Consider the following 20,837-nt stretch of genomic DNA (forward strand, 5'->3'; position numbering starts at 1 on the left):
TGGTGATCATATCACCTGTTCACAGCTCTCTTTTGTCATCATTTTGCACACAGGATGCTGTTTAGAATGAACGGTCTTGCTCTTTCTGGTGAATAACCTCCTCTATTCAGTATTGTGTCTACTGGGTAAGTATCTTTTCCTTCTGTTCTCAAGACAGCTGCATTGCAGTGTAATTAAAAGAAGAAATCTAATGCCAAACCTTCCAGGTGTCATCATTTGATTGTCCAAAAATGTCACCTCATTTAGAGTGTTTAGGTAAACACAAAAAGTTCAAATAGAAATTTCTATTCTCTTTTCAAAATATATGTAAACTTGAAACCATGGTACATGCACTACAGAATTACTTTAAATTACCTAGGCCGTCTAACCAAGAGTAGATCCTGTAACACCACCCCCCTTCCCCCTCTCCCCACCTTGCTCAAACACACACAGAAAAAATGATAAGGCACAACACAAATGCCTCCATAGTAGAGAAACACACTGGAAGCAACCCATGACAGTCATAGAGGGGAGGTTAGGAAACTGCTGAAGTGATGATATTAGATTGCTCACTGCTTGGAAGGGAATGCAAAGCAGCTGTAGATTTTCCCTTTCTGCACTTTCTCGTTTCAGACTCGTGAAGATCAGACTGTTTGACTTTTCCTTACACATCTTTTTATGCAGAAGCTGATCTTCATTGCAAGCTGTACATTTACTCTTCAAAACAAATACCAAGTAATTACATTTAATAGAAGCCACATCCCATTTAAAGCCACAAGAAAAATAAATTGTTCTTAATAAAAGTGACTGCATCTAAACAAAGATTTATAATTATTTCATCTGAAATGGGGAAGCACATGCAAAACGTCATAGATATTAGGAATGAAAAATCATTCCTGGTCTTTTGGACCCTTACCAAATGCTGATTTTTTTACCCTTGCTACATAGGTGGACAGTCAAATTCTAGATAACTATCTCCCACTTCAGATGCACCAGTATTTGGAGAGCAGGTTTCAGACATCATAGCTAACTTCTCATTGACAAGAAACTTCTAGCTGATACCCAGCCTGGAAATGTCTGAGATCTTCATTGAGTCTGGACACCCTAAAACTGGGACCTCTAAAACGAAAGCCACTTTTGGAAAAAATTCCCAGTTTTTCTCAATAGTTCTCTCTAATCTAATGCAAGATAGTAAAGGGCAGAACTAGTACTTCCTTTAATAGATTATACAACTGATTAGGAGGAATGGTAGAAAAAAAGATCACAAAAGCTGCTTTGCAGCATTGGAAAGAGTTTAACCACATTTTAAGGAAAACTACTTAATTGGTAGTCTATATTTCTACTAAATGGGTTTGTGGTGGTGTTCTGCACAGCTGTTTTTATTGCTGTAGATAATGGCTCTTATCCGAAGTAGGATGTCAAAACTGAGTGAGCGATAATTATGTTTGGAGAGCTGACAGCAGTTCATCTTTTCTGACACACTTTGTTGCTGTTTTCATCTGATCAAACGTATGTGCATCCCAGCAATTACCTGCAGTATGTACTCCACATCTCTTCCCAATGGAACTGGCAATTGCTATGATTTGTGTGCAGGTGACCCTGATTCAGTGCAGTTTACAGAATTATAGCAGCCTGCACAAGAGAAGCTTGCCTAGCTATGTTAGGTCAGGTTGTATGTATTTTCCTCTGAATTATCAAGATGAGACCATAGGTGGAGGAAAGATTTTGCAAATCACTTTTTTTCTCCTTTTTGGTTCTGCAATGGAAATAAAAATCTGTAAAATGTAATGATTTTAAAACCTTTTCAGATTCTTCATTAAAGAATAAATACTCTCTTATGAAAGGCAGTCTAGTCCAGGTAAGAGTAAGCCAAATACTTTTTTTTTTTTTTTTTTTTTTTAAACAACCAACCAACCAACCAAAAAAACGATTTAACTAAAATTGTACTGAAAATACCGGTAATGAAAAATAAATGAAGGTATCATCATCTTCAGTGTTATTTTCCAAATTATATGTGTTCTTCAAAACATGCTTCTACTCTGACTGGAAGCTCTGCTGATCAGATGTTTGTGTTAATCAGTTATACCTGCTGGCAAACAAACAAACAACCCCCCACAGCTGCTCCTTTTTTAAACTATTAGCCTAAAAAGCCAAAACAGTGCTGGAAATAGAAGCTATTTACACTTAATTATCAGTATTTTTAACAGAAGACTAAAGTTTCCCCACAGCTACACCTGTAACTGGCTGTCATTTTGCACAGGTGTTGTTAGAGAGGGAGTTAGCACAATGAATCTACAGCTGATTTATGTACGAGACCACAAACATCAACTTTCATAATTTCAGGTTATGTTGTAGGCCGTCTAGCTCAGAAATGATAAGGAAAACAATTCCTCCCTTCAGATATCCTATCATGGGTGCTTTGCTTGCATTTTAATATATATATATATATAATTGTGTGTGTGAAAAGGACCTGAAAGCCACAACGTATGCAATTAATATTCCCTGTGCTTATTCTTTCTCTCACTATCTCCTTTTGTTGTTGACTATGACGACTATGAAAAACAAGAAGAGACAGACAGCAATATCCCCTCCTAGCAAAGCATTAAGAAGAGAAAAAACAAAATAAACAAACAAAAACAAACAAAAAAAGGTTCTCAGCTATTCCTGATGCTAATATTAGGTTGTAAACATGACAGATTGAAGCACCTGAGTCCTGCCTTTACTTTGGAGAAATCTTAGGTAGCATGAAGATGGTGGACTGTATTCTGGTTTGCCACTTTGCACTGACTATACTTGGGAGAACACAGGATTTCAAGTATCCTTAACTGCATTAATTACCAATGATAATATGTCTTCAGGGAGTCTTGGAGAGACTGCAGGAAATAGAGACTGTGAGATATGGATGAGCCTGTAAAGAAAACTTTAGGATAGTTTAGGATGGGGTAATAGGGTCCAGGAGCCTTTGTTATCTGAAGTTGAGGTGAACACAGCTCAGGTGCAGTAGCAGGACTGAATCTCTCTTTTCCAAGCTTAAATGAGAATTTTGTTGAAAACCATCTATTATTATCCAATACTCTTTAAAAGTCTCTTTTACCTCCATTTTTTAACTCTCACTTAATAACTATCCTGGATAAAAAATAAGGAAGGGACATGGGAGCAAATGGAAATGTACTGGACAAAGGACATGAAAAGTTACAGCATTCCAGACCAACGGATTAAAACTTTATCTCACAGAGTTAGGCAAGGACAAACATTTTCCTTTGTGAAACCTGTGGGTGTTGTTTTGCTATTAGTCATGGTGAATGCTTCAGTGTGGTGAGCTAGAAGTCAGACTGACATCAAAAGTACAAAGAGTGCTGTGGGAAAAAGTTGACTCAGTCCTTTGCCTGGCAGAATATGCCGTAGACAAATAATAAAGGATTAGGGCTTTTTTTTTGCCACTTTGCTACCAAAGGAGATGTATAGTAGAGGATGCATTCTGAATTAACACTAGTGTGATTAGGTAGGACTAGTTCCTTTGAAGGCAGTGGACCATTCTGGTGTAAAACAAAGATGGGATTAACATTAAACCCTGATATTTACAGTGGGCCAAATACTCCTTGCTTGACAATACAAGACATGCCTTTGTTTTTGCTGCTTGTGTAAGCATAAGAAATAGAAACTGAACTGTTCATGGAATATTAAATAAATTATACAAGACAAAATAACCACTGTCTCTGATCTTAAATAATAAATTCTGCTGAAACCAATGAGAACTGCTGGAGAGTATTAAATCTTCATGGATATAATATAAACTAACAGAAGATGCCTCAAATGGATTAAATCAGCATAGCTCTGTATAAGTAATATAAGGTTTGATCCAATGTGTGGCCACAAATTGTACCCAGTTTTGCTGTTCAGACTTTGTTTAAAAGCAGCCACTTGGGAGCAAGGTCACTCGTAACCTGTTCACATAGGAACTTACAGGTTTCAAAGGACTATTTGCTTGAACAAAGCAGTGTTTGATATGAGTGAGCATTTAGCTCATGTATCTACTGTATAGATCAATATAGCAGCAGTCATGATATGTAAACATTGCTCTCTTAGGAGCACTCAGTAGATGAATACTTGAAAAGAAATTGTAGCCTTGGATATGAAGGGGTAGGAACACTGAGGCTGACAATGTTGTGTTTCATGGAAAAAAAAAAAAAAAAAAAAAAAAAACACACCACAGAATTTAAGTCAAGAATTAGCTGACGAAGTGGATTTTTTTACTGAAATTTCAGGAAAACGGGAGAACATTTGTTCTGAAACTTAAAGAAGGAAACCAGACACAAGCAGTTTTAGAAAGAGTTCATCCCAACTGGTTGATGTTTTTTGGATGCCAGACAGTGCAGCAGTCAAGTCTATGAAAAGGCTCAAGGGGAAAGGAGACAGTCAGTGCTAGGGTAAGATATTTATGTTTAATGCTTGATAAAAATCCTGGTCTTTTTGATGGAGATATGCCTACCAGCTCTGATGTTTTTTAAAGCAGTTTCCTCCAACAATCTTGGTTTGCTAACTATTAGAACACAAGTGAAACAAAATATTTCAGATACCCTAAGAAATCACTAGTGTTTCCTTCTTGTTAACAAATTGATTTTTTTTTTTTATTTTTTCATGCTCTACAAACATGTTAGCTGTTGATATTAAGTGGACATCAGATACTGTACAATAACCACACGTGAAAACTGTATTAAATTATGGAGAAAAGCAAGAACATGCTTAAATGTCTTCTTCATGTTGCCCTCCTCATGAACATCCACATCACCTCAATTTGTCATTATGTAAACATAAAACTGACATCTTCTTGCAATAAACAGACAACATAGTTGTATCATAAATATTTTTTTCATGCATTTTGAACTTCTTTTTTTTTTTTTTTTTTTTTTTGCTTTCAGATGTATTCCTCTGTATCATTAAAAATAGTGAAAATCTCTAAGTCATGCCAAATATTTTTTTCTCAAAGAGAAAAATATTAATCAAAAAAGTAGAACCAGTCAATCTGAACACCTCATCCCAGATGCTATTTGAATATAACCATATATATATATACACACATACTTGGGAGTCATGTCTAGAGACAGGTAAGACAAATTTGGAGAACTAGAAAATTTTTATGAAGGGCTTTTATAGAAAAACGAACAGAGAAAAAAAGCAAAAACTACAAAAATCCCACACTAATACAAATCAAACCAGTTGAGTGATTACTTGTGTGTTAAAGGTTTTTTTTTGTTTGTTTGGTTGGTTTTTTTTGTAGGTAGGTAGGTAGGTAGGTAGGAGCAAAGAAGCACAACTACTGTGTTTCTGGGCAGCTCAGCCTTGCAGGTGTGCAAATGCCTTTTTCAGACTGGTACAACTGCAGAGGAATCTAGAAGTGAAAATGTGGTCACTCAGAGATACTTAAGATTCGGGTAGCTTGTGGGCAACACCAGGGCAGGCTTTATAGGAATAGAGCATTACTGATGCTCATTTTGAGTATACTTAAATTTCACTTTGAAGTCCTGCCTGAAAGTCAGCCCCAGGACTCCAAACACACACAGAGCCTTTGTGAAGAACCATGGGCTCCTTCAAATAAATGGCTTGTGGTGCTGCATAGCACAACCTGCTCAAGGAACAGGGTTATGATTCACAGCAGAGTGTGACACAAGCATTCTCAAGCCAGCAAAGACCAGTGGTTATCTGTTCATACGCAAACTTCCCATCTCAAACCTAGAAGTATGCTGGGCACATGCACTCTGCACTGTACCCATCCAAACAAGCCTAATGACCTAGTTCTGAAGGTCAATGCAAGATGGGGTAGCAGAGCTCTGTCTCTGAAATTGAAATGGAAGATTCTGCCACCAGAGTTGTCCACTACACAAAATATTTCCTTGGAGACCTGGAAAGACATCAGTCTGCATAGCCTTCTTTTCACAGTCTCACAGAGGAAAATTTCACTTAGGGTTTTTTTTTTTTTTTTTTTGTGTGTGTGTGTGTGTGTTTTGTTTTGTTTTGTTTTGTTTTTTTCAATAGATTCCCTTGAATGAAAGAATGACTGGACCAAAGTCTCACTGTTCCTGACATCAAGTTGGAAACATCAGAGAGGTTCTGGAGTTTCCAGAGGGGTGTACACTATTTTTGATATGAATGCCATAAAAACAGTTTGATGAGGGATGAAAAATGTGGTTATGGTCACTCTCAGCTTCCAGTTTCCTCTGACCTCAAATTGAAACTGAAATGGAAGAGTCATTTTCACTGCTGTTTGAAAAATCTCTACTCTAGGAGATAGAGGGTCACGTTGACCTCAGTATTCAATAAAAACTCGCTGGATTACAGGGGAAGGTTCTGCTGATCTGCAGGACTTGCAATTGCAAGCGGTGGTACCTCACTAGCCAACTTGCTCCAGGGCTTCCAGCATCTCAGCAGTACCATTGGATTTGAATAGGATCATCCAGATGTTTCAGAAAAGTATGTTCTTATCTACAAACTGTTGTGTCTGTCTTCAAAATTATGATAAAAATTTAAAGTAAATATGGGTTGACCTACCTCTACTCTACCACCCTAATTCCAGTAAGAAAAACAAGAGTGTCTATATTATACATGTGCTTTATGACATCTTTTATTCTGAACAGAAAACCCAGCATGAATTTGCAGAGTATTCATCATTACTAAGCAATTCCTGTATCAGGCAGGAGTCGAAATGGCAAACTAAAAATATTTTATTGAAGATTTCTTTATAGTTGATTTGAATTTCTGATGCTGATTTTGTAGTCTGGAAATAAAGGCATTTTGCTGAATGAGTGTATTGCCTTTCACAACATGAAAAACATGATTATCCTGGCAAGGTCAGAGTTTATTGCCCTTGAAGAGAACATTATCCACCATGTTCCCTGAATTACAATTGTATGCTGCTAAGAACCTTTATTGGAGAAGAAAAGGAGCATTTTGTGTCTGTTCAAAAGTAAATGCCCAATTCTCTGCTTTCTGGCAGGGGTAGAAATCTCAGCCCTAGGAAAAGTGCTCTGCTACTCCAGCAACATAAAACAGCCTTAGGTCTGATGAAACCGTCTTGAGTGTCATACAGAGAGAAAAAAGCAGATTCTACAAGAAGATGCTACGAGAAACACCACACTCACACACTCTCATCCAGGCCAGGGATTTCAACCTGATCTCCAAAGTGGAGAGATACAGATTTGAAGGGTAGATCATTCAGTGGATAAGGAATTGGCTTGGAGGTCACGCCCAGAGAATGGTGGTCAACGCCTATATGTCCAGGAGGAGGCTGGTGATGAGAGTTGTCTGTCAGGGGCCTGTCCTGGGACCAGTATTGTTTAATAACAGTGACATAGACAATGGGATTGTGTGCACCCTCATCAAGTTTGCAGACGACACCAAGCTGAGTGGTGCAGTTGATACAACAGAAGGAAGAGATGTCATCTAAAGGGACCTGGACAAGCTTGAGAAGTTGGCCCATGTGAACCTAATGACATTCAACAAGTCCAAGAGCAAGGTTCTGTCTGGGTGAGGGCAATCCCAGACATGAATACAGACTCTTCTCTTGGAAGAGATTATTAGATTCTGACATTTTCTTGCACTATCAGCAATATTATTGGTTAATTTTGAATTAATGGCTGATCCACAGTGTCCTTAGATAACCATAGGTATAAATTCTTGAAATTGTGGAATTTCAGGCTACATAAATGAAACTAGATCAGACTAATCTGTCAACTTCAGTGAAGGGATCATTAGTAATACAAAATGGTTTGCTTCTTTGGAAGCTGAGAGGTGAGAACAATTCACATCAGAGCCATAAATAGGAGCCAGTATCATTTAATTATAGAAAGTAGGGCATGAAGGTATTTTCCAACTTTATTGATTCTACGATCCTATGATTCCATGAAAGGACCCTGACAGGTCATTTAAGCCATGCTCCAGGTCCTAGATGCTACCTAAATAAATTCTAACAAAATGCCTCTCTAAACTGCTCAATTATATTTCAGGATGAAGCCTCCCAGGCAAACTGAGGTTAGCCTCCCAGGCAAATTGTGGTTACCTACATATCTTTGTTGCAAAGTTTCTCCTACTATCTAATGCAAATATTCTTTTTAGTAAATTAAGACCATTGTCTCTCTTGTTAGCTATAGATGAAACTAAGAACAATTATTTTCTTCCTTTCTGTAGCTACTTCTCCCATACTTGAAGGCTGTCACAGCTTCCCTTCAACTTTCTTCTCTAGAGTTATCCTCTATTCTGAAATCAATACGTTTAAAGATCATCAGTGCTTTGCTGGGAGAAGGCTAATTAGTATCTTTTTAAAAGAAGGATAGTGTCAATTGCTCAAATATGGTCCTAACTGCCTAAGGGTAAACCTGCCTCCAGCTTACTTTGGTAGCTAAGGTGGCTGAGGAAGCTGCAGTGAAACCACAGTTCACAGCTAGGTATGTCAGATACCTCCTAACACTTATGTAACGTTTCAAACAGGGAGGGAAGCTGAATGGTTGCCACTGGTGAAGAAGCTTTGTTATCGATGGATAGAAAGGACATGTACTTACTGATATTCTTCAAACTTTTCCACCTGCAATATTACTCACACCACAAGGATCTAGTAGGTGAAGACAGAATCATTCCCTGAAAGATTCACTAATTGTATATGTGCCTGATGTTTGCTATAAGCTTGTGCTCCAGGGCTGCATGATATCACTGGGTGGGGATGGTGATAAGTCCATAGACTTCTTCCATGAAGAAGTGTAGTACCATGCCACATGATGACATGATACAAGCCTGCAGTTATGTCTCAGTGCAGGATTTGAGGCTGAAATGGACTGAAGTGGGTGCAGAAAGCATGGCATGTATGCTAAACAAGGTCCTGTACTGTGAGCACAGGAACTCTGCCCTGCCCTAGCTGTGTGTTTTGTCCAGACTGAAAAATCCCAACTCTCTCAGCCTCACCTCATTGGTCAGAAGTTCCAGTCCTTTAATCATCTTAGAATGAGAGAATCATTTAGGTTGAAAAAGTCCCTTAAGATCATCAAGTCCAGCCATCACATACCAAACACTATCAAATCCATCACTAAACTATGTCCCTAAGTACCACATCCACACGTCTCTTAAATACCTTTAGGGATTGTGACTCCACCACCTCCCTGGGCAGCCTGTTTCAACATTTAAACATGTTCTCCTTGAAGAAATTCTTCTCAATATTCTAAATCTCCCTTGGTGCAACCTCAGATCGTTTCCTCATGTCCTATCACTTATCACTTGAGAAAAGAGACCAACAACCACTTCACTATAACCTCTTTTCAAGTAGGTGAAGACAATGAGTTCTTTCCCCAACCTTTTTTTGCTCCACACTAAACAACATCAGTTCCATCAGCCACTCCTCATGTCTTGTTTTCTAGTCCCTTCACCAGTTGCCTTTCTCTGGACTCACTCCAGTATGTCCATTTCTCTTAAGGAGCCATTTCTCTTAAGGATTTAAGGAGCCCCTTAGCTTACAGAAGTCAAAAGTTCAACTGACTACCACCCTGTACTTTTAGGTCCCTAGATCACATATGAATAGGCTATAGGCCAGATGACTCCAGTGAGTAATTGCTATGACTGTCTACCCTTCCAGATTTTGTAGACAACAAAGTTCCTACAAGGTCTTTGAGAATTTTTGTATGTATGTCTTTATGATTTATGATCTTTCCTTACTTGTAGAATGCTCTAGTGTTTTTTTGTTGTTGTTGTTTTTTTTTGTTTGTTTTTTTATTCTTTGGATTTTCACTATACGTTAAAGGATTCTATGTTCTGACTAAGGAATTTGAAAGTTCTTTGTAAATCTGCAACTGCTGATCAGCCAGAAGAAGACAGTCTGATTTCTAGATTATAGTTTGAGTTTTTAATGATAGTAATTATGAAAAATGTCTCTTAATTAATGGCATGTGTATTTTCCATTTTTAAATTGCACCTATAAACTCCCTTTAAATATACACAAACTTTAGGAACATAGTAAATATTATTTTGACTTGCAAATGTAATTACTGAACCAGAAAGCAAGTTACAAAACAAAAACAACAAAAAAAGAATAAAAAAGAATAAAAAAGAATAAATCATGAAATTCCACATCATTACCTTTACTGAGTATTTGTATCTATCTAATATGAATATATGCAAATCTATGAAGTAGTTGGAAACTTTAGAACTTTAAATATGGGATATTATAATTTTTGTATTAGATAGATTAGGTTACAGTTAGTATAGCTACAGCCTTTGGAGATAAGGATAGACTGAATTCTGAAATGTGTTCCAACTTTGGCTAATTGTGTCCTAACTAATGTGTCCTAACTTTGGTTAATTATTTTTGGGCAGCAGAGAGTTCAACCTGAGACCTAGATACCCCAGCCAGTTTCACACAGTGCCCAGGAAAGAGGAATTGCTCCTGGCCCAAGAGCTTACAGCATTTGCACAAGGATCAAGATTTGATCTCTTTTTTTCCTTCAATTCCACGTGAAAGGGTTTGAATCTATATAGCCATGTTAGGAAAGATCTCTATTAAGGCAACAAATGAATCCAGGTGGGAATGTACTCCATTCCAATCACTGAAACTGCTTCACTGTTTGGATGTGAAAGCAAGAGTCATGGGGTCATGAGAAGGACATCTGAGGATGAGGCTTACTCTGTAACCCATACACAGACCTCTATAAACTGTATGGCTTTTACTGTATGGACTAATGTAAAGAGATCATAGAGTCATTTATGATCTGGCTGAAGTAGAAGAGAATTATACAGAGCCAGGCTTTTTTTTTTTTTTAAAAAAAAAAAAAAAAAAAAAAGAGTTATAATGAAACCATTACCACTACATTCAGCACATTCATTTTTTAACAAAACATGCGTGGCTGACAAGTCAGTAGTCTTCTTTTTACATCATGGAAGGTGATGGGCATGTTTTGCACAAAAATCTCAAAGCAATTGAATGTATTAGTCACATATTATAGCAACTGAGAAAGGCAAATTTTCAAATCAACTGAAGCACAGAAACATAAAGTGATGTGTGTGGGTCAGCACAGGCCATTGATAAATTTAGTGATGAAATGGGAATGATCCTCACTCCCAGTCCCTAGCTGAAATCTGTGATGCATACAACTCCTTCTTCTAAAAGAATATGCATGTCTGGCACGTTAAATTAGAACCATGCTGAGCATGTGTGGGATGATTTCCACATCAATTATAACCCTATCTAGTATGCACGGGGAAAAATATTAATACTAATAAACATTAGATACTTTAATATATGACAGAAATCACACGATAAAAGAATGTGTATATCTATATCTTGTTCAGTTACTTGAGTAACTGCCATAAGATCTAATTCATTTCTTTAACTAACTTACTTGATGCCTAATATATTATCACATAGATCTTCTATGCTGATTGATTTTCCTGGTTATTATTATTTCTTATTTGCATCATGATGATACCTCTGGATTTACTGATGAAGTTTCTACCATGGTAGACCTAAGGCGAGCAGGAGAGAACAGATCGCTCCATTCTTGAGTAGCTCCCAGGTAAGCAAAGTAGAGGAGTGTGAACAAAGGAGAAATAACAGAATACATGGAGATTGTATCCCTCCAAAGAAATAAACAGTTTTTTCCTAATTAGGATTCTGCGTCTGTTGAAAGCTTCCGTTGATTTCAGTAAAGAATGATTTCTGCATTTTCTTTTTAAAGGACTGTACTGTTAGAAACAAAGGCAAAGATATTAAAAAATAAAAAAATAATAAATCCCAAACTGTAATGATCAAGTCAAATTTGAAAACCAAAACTGAATAGGTAGAAGAATTGAATAACTCAACTCATTCAAATATTCTTTCATTTATACCAGGGACAATTGTTCCTTAGATTAAAGCTAAGACCATCTTACAAAATGACAACACCAGCATCAGACTATTCAGGATATACATGGTTATTTGTTGGGGTAGTGAAAAAAAAATATTTGAGTTCATTTTATTTTTTATGATAATGTGCTCCAGCCATTTCTCAGACTGCAGCACTGGTTAATTAATGAACTTGGCAGCCTTCCTCTCTTTTCTAAGGCTAACTGCGTGAAACGTTGCAGCAGCAGAAGCCGGCAAATGAAGTAGCAACACTTCTTAAAATAGTTGCTTATAAGCAAAACTTGCATGAGGGAATATTACTCTGTCAGCCAATGACTGTCTGGCTTTGCAGTTCACCCTGTGTTCATTTCCTGATAATTTTTGTTCTAGATTATGCAGTACCACACTCATATCTCTGTCTGCAGACTTGGGTGTTTGGAGAGATAAGAATGACAGAGCTCACTCCAAGACATTCCTGGAGGACTTGGATGTCCACGTTTGTGCTCTCCTCCAGAAGAAATGCAGATTCAGAGCAATGTTTCTAAACAGGCTTCTTTGTTTACCTAAAGCTCCTAATGTCTGTGGGATTCCTTTCATTACACTCTGTGGGCTTTAAATCAAGTCCCTAAATCAAGGTTTTGAGAGTTTCTGTGTCAGTCACATCCTAGTAAGTTTTCTTAGTAAGATCCTTAGTATCAAGAAATGCTGTGCAAGAACTCAGTACTTTCTGTGATTGATCCCTTTTGGCCATCCAGGTCTCTTTTATCCCTGGTTTGAATGAGTGAGGCTAGCACCAGAATGCTCAAAATTCACTGCACCAATAACAGTGATTTGCATTCATCTCCCTTCTTAGGCCAGATTGCAACTCTACAATCTCTGCTGCGCTAGGGATGGGTACAAGCTGCACTGCACCAAGAACAGAGCAGAAGAAACAGAGTTTTTCTCTGAAAGGGAAGTTAGAGATGAAACAAATTAACAACAACAACAACAACAACAAAAAACAAACCCTCAGAAGCCACAATAAGGGATGTCATACACGTAATTTGCAAACATATGACTGCAAGAGTTTAAGACAGAAATGTATGTTGAGTGCCACCATCCTCTAATAGGTCCTTATACAACACATGATAAACCATGTCTGAGATTGAGTATAAAGTAGCCAGAACGATGAGCAAGAGGAGAACTAGCTAGAAAGGAACTATGAAAGACAGAGAGTATGTCTTAAATCTATTTCCCTATGATTTAGTGTTTCACTATGAGGTCTTTCCCCTATATTTGGGATTTTCAGCTGCATGTCCCCTTCCCCACTCCTCAACACCAAGGGTACTGTCTCTGTCTCTTTGTCTCAACACTGAACTGGGCCTACCATTATCTTTTAAAACATCTATAAATCTGTATAACAATAGCTCAATGACTGGAGGCTCACCCTCATTCAATATCTCCTTCCTCCCTAAGGACTGTCTTCCCTGTAGGCTCTGCTTGGTTTTGGGGAGCTGGAGGAGCAGCAGAAAAGAAAGCAGAGAAATTGTCTGGGAAAGATTCATCGGGTCAGAGAGAGGCAACCAGAGCATAGAGTCTGTTGGTTGGGACATGTGCTTGAGGGAAAGATTTAATAGCATTATATAAAACACTAAAATGTTCAGCAAGGACATCAGAAAAGATGAATTCCTTAATCCGTTGGCTACAGATTCAAGTTTTGTTTTTTTTTCTCTCTCTTTTTTTTTTTTTTTTTTCCTTTTTTTTCTTCCTGGGCACACTGAATCTTGAACTTTTATCTTCCTAGAAGAACAGTTTTCCAAGGAGTGGGTGAAGGTTTTCTTTGGAAACTCTCTGAGGTAAGGAGTGGTGGATTCCAATCCCCATTAGAGTCACAGAGATTTAAACCTTGGCCTGCCACATCCTTGGAACTGCGTTTGTTACTTAGAAGAAGAGCACAAGCCCCTTCTTATCCATTTCTAAAACATAAGGAAGACACTTACAACCATGAAATGTGTTTCCACTAGAACAGTGTTTGGATTCTGGCTTGGCTGAAAGGTGACTTTAATACTAAGTTGTTGAGGCACTTCATCAGATGCTCGGGAACAGAAGTGTGGACAAGTACAAGAACACTGTGCTTAAAGAAATGGGATGTTAGCGAGCTGCCTGCAGGGATGGGGTAGTAGGCATCAGCTGAGTAAGGGTTTTGGTGTTTAGAGTTTCCATTACTTTAAACATAATTTCAAAATCCTAATTCGTTTCTGTTTACTAAAATTCACTTTCTACATAACATACATAACATAACATACTCTAGCTTTTCTTATGCTTAGCCAGATGTTCCTGAAATAAGGAAACTGGGGGAAGAAATCCTCCCACTCCTCAATTTCTCTGTCCTTTGGAAAGAGGATAATCCATTAAATGGTTCTCATTTTGCCCCTTTTATTTTCTGCACAGGTCACATCACTGACAGGATTGAAAGGTTCAGTAAGAGGGTGGAATGGAGATGTGTATCCCCTTCAGTATCTGTACATACTACTAAGGATCTTTCCAGCATGATCTGTTGTTAAGTGTCAGCTGTAACTGCACTACTCCAGTGTGCGATTATTTTGTATTAGATGTTGCTAGTTTAGAGCTTATGCTTCTTTCTGGACCATGAGAAACTGTAAGCAAAAAATAAACAAAAATTTAAAAACAACCCAGAGGTGTTCTAATGGCACAAAAATCAAATCTGTCAGATCCAGCAAAGTAACTTTCATTGAGAACAAGTGCACTGACTACATTGTAAGCTGAAATTTCCTGATAAAAGCAAGCTTCATTCATGTTTCTGCCTGAGTTCCTCCATTTTGGAGGAACTCTCTGAAGGTAATTAATCATCAAATTGTAAATATAACTAATGCATTTGCCCTACTTAGCACAACAATGATGCAGCTGCTTCAGAGAAAAGTGTATCCAATTTTAATCTAATTATGCTGTGACCCACTGATACTGGTCAGGTGATGTTACAGGATATAAAAGGAAACTAGATCATATAATCCAGTCTAAAATCATAGCATCAGGTTATAAATCACCCACAGCTGACTATGGCAGAAAAAAAATGAATTGTAAATCATAGTATGAAAGCAACTATAGGGATAAAGGTGGCGAGATTAGATTCTGATTCTCAAATGGTAGCCAACTTTAAAATATCCTTATACATTACAGTTTTAAAAGATATTCCACAAGCATTTGGCATTAAGTTTGAAGAGATGGGTATGCTTGATACTTGTGCTGGGTGTGCTGATATCTATGATCAGATTTTAGAAATCATATAGCTGATATATGCATAAAAAAGCTGTCATTTGCCATTATATAGTTATACAGGTTCATCACCAAAGGACTCTTTGTGGCCTCATGAATTCTTCCTCTTTTAGTAATAAGCAACCCTGAGACTGAGTTTTTGGGGAAAAAATGATGCAAAAATCACTGCGCTAATTCACAGAACTGCATAGACTTGGAAAGACGGAGGCTATCCAAGGGAAAAGAATGAGTTACCCCTGTCTTGGTGTTACCTACTTTAAGGTTATTTCTAAATATATTTGTAAAGTTTGATTTAATATGTATAATTTCAAATTTGATCCTTCAAGAAATCCATTATGCAGATGACTTAAAGGAGTAAGCTTACTGACTCCAAAGGAATTCACTCATATGAATGGGCAGAGGCTTAAAATCCAGTGTATGCTTACATAATTCCGAGCCTGTCAAAACCCATGTCTATATTATCATCTGCCTACGTTATATAACACTAAGGAGCTTTGAGTTGTTTATTCTTCCCCATATGCCTGGAACACATATATGGTCTTAGAAATTTTGGTTCTTATACCACATTATCACCAAGAAAACAGAATGAATGTAATGTAAATGAAATATTCTTTTGGGAGAATGTCAGAAGTAAATATGTATTCCTGATCAGCAAAGTATCTGATCAGGAATAAAAACCAATGCACTTGTTTATCAGTAAGATCTTTTATTTCTCATTTGATTCCTGAAAGAATTAATACTTAAGTCAGTATCAGCATTGCCTATACTTAAATCATGATGTCAGGACTTTTGTCCTGTCTCTTCCCAGGTTGAGCAGCAGCACATTGCTCAACATTTTGGGCTGGGGTCAGCTGAGTTTCAGGCTGTTCACATCTTCCCAGAAACACTGAGCAGTAAGCAAAATAGGAACCATTCTATGTTTGCTTTTTTCTTAAAAAAAAAAAAAAAAAAGTAGTCAAGTAGTCATAAGGTGTTTTTTCTCTTCCACTTTTACCTAGGATGTTAGTTCAGATTAATTTTGGTAGTGCAAGGGAGGAAAAAATGTAATAACCTCTTAAGTGTTGCTGCAGGAGAAAATGGTGGACTGTGAGCATTCATAAAAATGAATATTTTGTTAAATTCAACAAAAAGCTGAATGAGGCAGTACTGTGTGCTTGTGTTCAGCATTACAAATGATTTAAACTGCTTGTGAATGTATTTATCAATGAGACCAAAAATTAACTAAGAGATTATGGGAAAACAGTTCAAAGTACTTGCTTTTCCTCTTGTATAAACTATTGCAATTTTATCAGTTTAGGGAGAAATAACAGATTTATACCTATATGACTGAGAAGAGGATCTGGACAACTGTGCCCTTGGATACTACTGGGTGCAGTAAGAAGCTGACTCCAGGATATACAATTCTTTGTATTCAGAATTGAGTTCAGTGTTTTCTCTGCATGAAATCCTGGGCTCATCAAAATCAGTGGGAAACCCATTATTTAGACTCATGATCAGAATTCTAGCCCCTGGTTTTTCTTTCAAACTGTATACTTTAATTCCCAGATCTGGTTGAGGGTAACCAACTGCCTGCATCCCGAGGCACAGAAAGATGGTCACAGGAATTGCTACATAATCACATGGGTTATTTAGACTTGTAAGGTTTCTCCGAAGGGAACACGAGGTATTTTACTCGGGAAAATAAGCCTTGTGATAAAAGTACTTCGCCTGTGAGTTTAAGAAATGTGCGCTGTCCCTAAAATTTGCTGTATATATAACCCAGATGACACGGTCTGCGTTCACCTGTAGTTACATACTACCCTCCATCAGCCGTAGAAGCCCTCAATCGCCAACTGTTGAAGGACGACAGGCAGGCTCCCACCGGGCCGCTGGAGGGAGCCCCCGGGCCGCTTCAGCACCGCGCTGGCGGACAGCGCCCGGGGGGGGCGCCGCGCATCTCCCGCGCATCTCCCGCGCATCTCCCGCGCATCTCCTCCCGCTCATCTCCTGCTGGGGGTTTTGTTCCCCTTGCAAAGAAAGCCGCGGGATGAGGAAGGATCTGGCCTCTCCCATAGCGGGGTGAAGGCAAAGGGCCGAAAGAGGAGAGTAATTAGGGGGAGTTAATTGGGCTCTGGGAGGGCTTGTGTAAATTGACAGCGATGTGTGGCAATCTGCGCGGATCCTGTTAAGGAGATTTGTATACAGAATTCGTGAAGGCAATCATCTGGCTGGTAATCTCTCTTTGTGCACCGCTCACAGGCGGTTCGTTCACACAACTGGAAAGGTACTGGGCTGCGAAATGAATATATTAGTATCTCTCCCAGGAAATGTCTTTGTTAGGGTTGTCTGTGGGAAATAAGTGTGGGGGTGGGAGAACCAGCTAAACAGCCGTGATACCTGTGCATAATGAGACAGCAGTGTTTTACTCAGCTCTGGGATAGGACGTGGAAGTGCATTAAGAAATGAGCATAACTCACACAGCTTTTGACCCTGCACTAATAACACCAGCAGTGCATGAGAGTGGGACATAGCACACAGCTGCAGTTCATTCATCAGCACATTACCAAGAGCTGAGCAACAACAACTCTGCCCAGTCTAATTGCTTTACATCCACAGAGCTCATCAAGGCAAAGCACACTGGGTCAGCTTCTCTTGAAACAGGGTGAGCCTGGCCACTGGGAAGTGAGGTCAGTTAGCCCCACAGCTCACGTGTGTGGAAGAAAGGCACAGACAGGGGTGGACAGGGGTTATAGGAGGGCCAGGGTCTGAGGGATGTAGATGTGTACCATGAACCATCGTCATCAACACTTACAGGTGAAAGATCAGCCACTTCCCAGCTGCGCATCCCAGCAGTCGTGTAAACAATATGCCACCAGCAGCACATTCCTCTGCACCCTCCCTCCCTTGGGGATTATCTGCCAGTACCTCCACCTCCTCCTCACCGATTCCCTGGAGCTAGCCAAATGGAGATGATAATCTGCTGTGAAATATTGGTAGCACAGAGCTGTGACAGTCTGGGAAGAGGTGGGGGGAAGGGGAGCAGCAAGAATCCCCAGGATTAAGTTGCCCTAGAAAGACAGCATTTTCTTGCTTTGCAGGGGTTCATTGTGTCCTAGCTTTCCTATGGAAGAAGGCAGGTGAGTGTAAAGTCAGGTCAGTCGCAATTTTAACAGGACTTATCTTGCCCAGTGCCTCTCAACTGTTTGCACTGCACCACCAGTCCCCAGTATAACTGATTATCTGTCCTATACATTACTTCTAAGGATGCAGCACAACATTTGTCCCATGACCAACAACAAAACAGGTTTGTCAGTGCCCTCCAAAGACAACCCAGGATCTCACACACAACATCCAGGGGGACCTTTCCCCTGATTTTGTTGGAGTATCGCTTTTCTCTCCTTGCAAAAGATCAATGTGTCCTGCTCCTTTCCCATAGCCCAGATCAAGCTGTGCTCACACATGGAAGTGGTCTCAGCAGATCCAGAGTTAAAAGACATGAGCAAGTAAATGAGAAATGAGCAGTGGGAGAGCTTAGACAAGACAGAGTTATCTTTCCTATCTCATCCCATGCACCACTGCTGGAAGTAAGGGAGGGAAGTGACAAATGTCCCATCATCCTGACTTGTCCCAAAAAGCTGTTCCAAGGGACAGCAGTGAAGTGAATGCACAAGCAGAGGGACACAGGGTGGCCAGGAAGAATACCCCTCCCCAGCTTGAGGTGAAACCTCAGTCCCCTGCTTGTCTCACAGCGTAGGGGAGGGATAAATAGTGAGGGAGTGAGAGGGGCAGAGAAAGTTGTCTTTTGCCTGTGGTCTCCCCCCCCCCCAGGCAGTGAGCCTCTAAGTACCACAGTAAAGGGGAAAGGATCTCTTGGGACTCCCCACATCTCCTCTCACCCAGGGTGATGGGGAAAGAGGAAAGTTCCCACCCATTCCTCACCACAGTACCTGGTTGAGGGAAGTCACGGCCAACCTAGGGATAACCAGCTGCATGACGAGCTGCAGGACGGAGGTGACCAGCCCGGCCAGGATGGCCCAGGTGAGTGGCAACGGGAGCATGCTGTAGGTTGCAAAAAGTGTGAAGAGCACATAGCCAATGCCATCCCCAAGGAGGCCACAGCCCAGGCCAGCCGCCAGGATCTGTGTGGCCATGGCCACCCAGGTGACCACACCGCTGTACTGCAGGTAGGTGTATGAGGTTGTGTCCTTCCTGACCACCACTAAGGCACAGATCACCACCTCGATGCCAGTGAAGAAGCCCAAGAGAATGCCCTTTATGGGGTCCATGGGAGCAGAGGCCAGGGTCAGGTGGAGGAACAGCAGGGTCAGCTTGGTCAGTACGTCCAGGATGTTCATGACCACCTCGGATTTGCGCCGCTGGCCCAAGAAGTAGCGCTGATAAAGGCGCTCCAAGTCCCGGGACTTGAAGGAGTTGCGGAGCGTGGGGAAGATCACCCCGCGGTAGGTGTAGCCCCAGTTGAGGAAGAAATCGGAGTTACTGGGGGCACAGTCCAGGGGCAGGAAGCCTAGGTCCCCGCTGCTGCTCGTGCGCTCCGGGAAGACTTTGGTGCCTCCGTTGTTGTGGCGCTCGCCACCCAAACTCCGGCCGGCCGACTGTCGCCGGAGGTGATGGTGGTGGTGGTGGTGGTGGTGAGGGTGAGGGTGGTGGTTGGGGCAGCAGGTCTCCTCGGAGCTGAAGCCCTTGCCCCCACCGCTGCTGCTGCCGCCGCTGCTGCTGCTGTGCTCCTGGATGAAGCGCTGCTCGGTGATGTGGCGCACGGCCGTCTGCCACAGCAGGCGCTGGGGTCTGCTGCTGCCGGGGGGGGTCCTGTTGATGGTGTAAAGTTCATCGCTGTCGCTCAGGCACCGCACCTCCGAGAGCTCCATGGTGGTGACTGGCGGGGGGCAGAGCACCGGCGGGGGGTGGGGGTTGGAAAGAAGGAGGGGGGGACCCGGAGGGGGGGGGACCCGGGGGAGAGGGACGGAGCCGCGGGAGAAGAGGGAGGGGATGGAAAGGGTGGTGGTGGAGGGATCACATTTATAGGCAGGTCTCCGTGGCCGGCTGCTGGGCTGGCGGAGGGGCTGCTCTGCCGCTGGGGTCCGGCTTAGCGCTTGCGGCCCTCGCCCCTCGCCCGCTCCCGCGGCTCCCCGCGAAGCCGCATCCCGCGGAGCTCGGCTGCGGAGCAGCCCCGGAGCCCCGGCGGGCTGGGTGCGAGCACCCCCGGGGGCGGCGAGCAGGAAGAGAGCCGAGCCGAGGGTCCGGAGAGGAGGAGGGAGGAGAGGAGCATCTACGGGAGCAGCCCCGCTGCCCGGCGGGCGATCCTCGGCCCCATCCCGAGGCTGGAGGCGCGGAGGGGCGATGGGGAGGCGCCTTGCCGAGAGCCGTTCACAGAGGGCAGCTCCGCTTTTGGGGGATGCCGGGGTTCCTCTCCGAGATCTGGTCCCCGGGAGATGCTGTAATCCCCGAGGCTGCGGTCAGAGGGAACCCTGCGAGTGCGGGCAGGGGGGCAGAGGCGGCGGGGTCGCGGGCATCCTCGGTCACGGCGCCGGAGCCGCCGGCCGGGGGCTGCCCGCCCGCATCTCCCCGGCGGCGGGGCATGCCCTGCAGGGCTCGCAGCCCCGGCTCAGAGGGGGGAGCCTCTGCCCGGGGGGGTTTCGGGGCTGCCATCCATCGCAGACGCTCGATTTGCTTGGTAACGAGGGGGGGGGGGAAAAAAAAAAAAAAAAAAAAAAAAAAAAGAGGGGGAAAAATA

The 20,837-nt window shown here is 41.5% G+C and overlaps 1 protein-coding gene across 1 annotated transcript in view; it reads right to left on the reverse strand.

Moving 5' to 3' along the window:
* The window catches only part of ADCY8 (adenylate cyclase 8), a gene marked incomplete at its 3' end in the record, with an annotated part of 122,755 nt that extends 102,766 nt beyond the window's left edge, over nt 1-19,989 (reverse strand). Inside the window, exon 1 of the mRNA XM_084281797.1 lies at nt 19,033-19,989. Within this exon, the coding sequence (XP_084137923.1) occupies nt 19,033-19,971 (939 nt within the window). The 5' untranslated portion in view covers nt 19,972-19,989. The remainder of the gene's footprint in view (nt 1-19,032) is intronic.
* Between the last annotated feature and the right edge of the window lie 848 nt (nt 19,990-20,837).

Source organism: Netta rufina (genome assembly GCF_964035555.1).
Source record: "Netta rufina genome assembly, chromosome: 2".
In the NCBI taxonomy this organism is placed as follows: domain Eukaryota; kingdom Metazoa; phylum Chordata; class Aves; order Anseriformes; family Anatidae; genus Netta; species Netta rufina.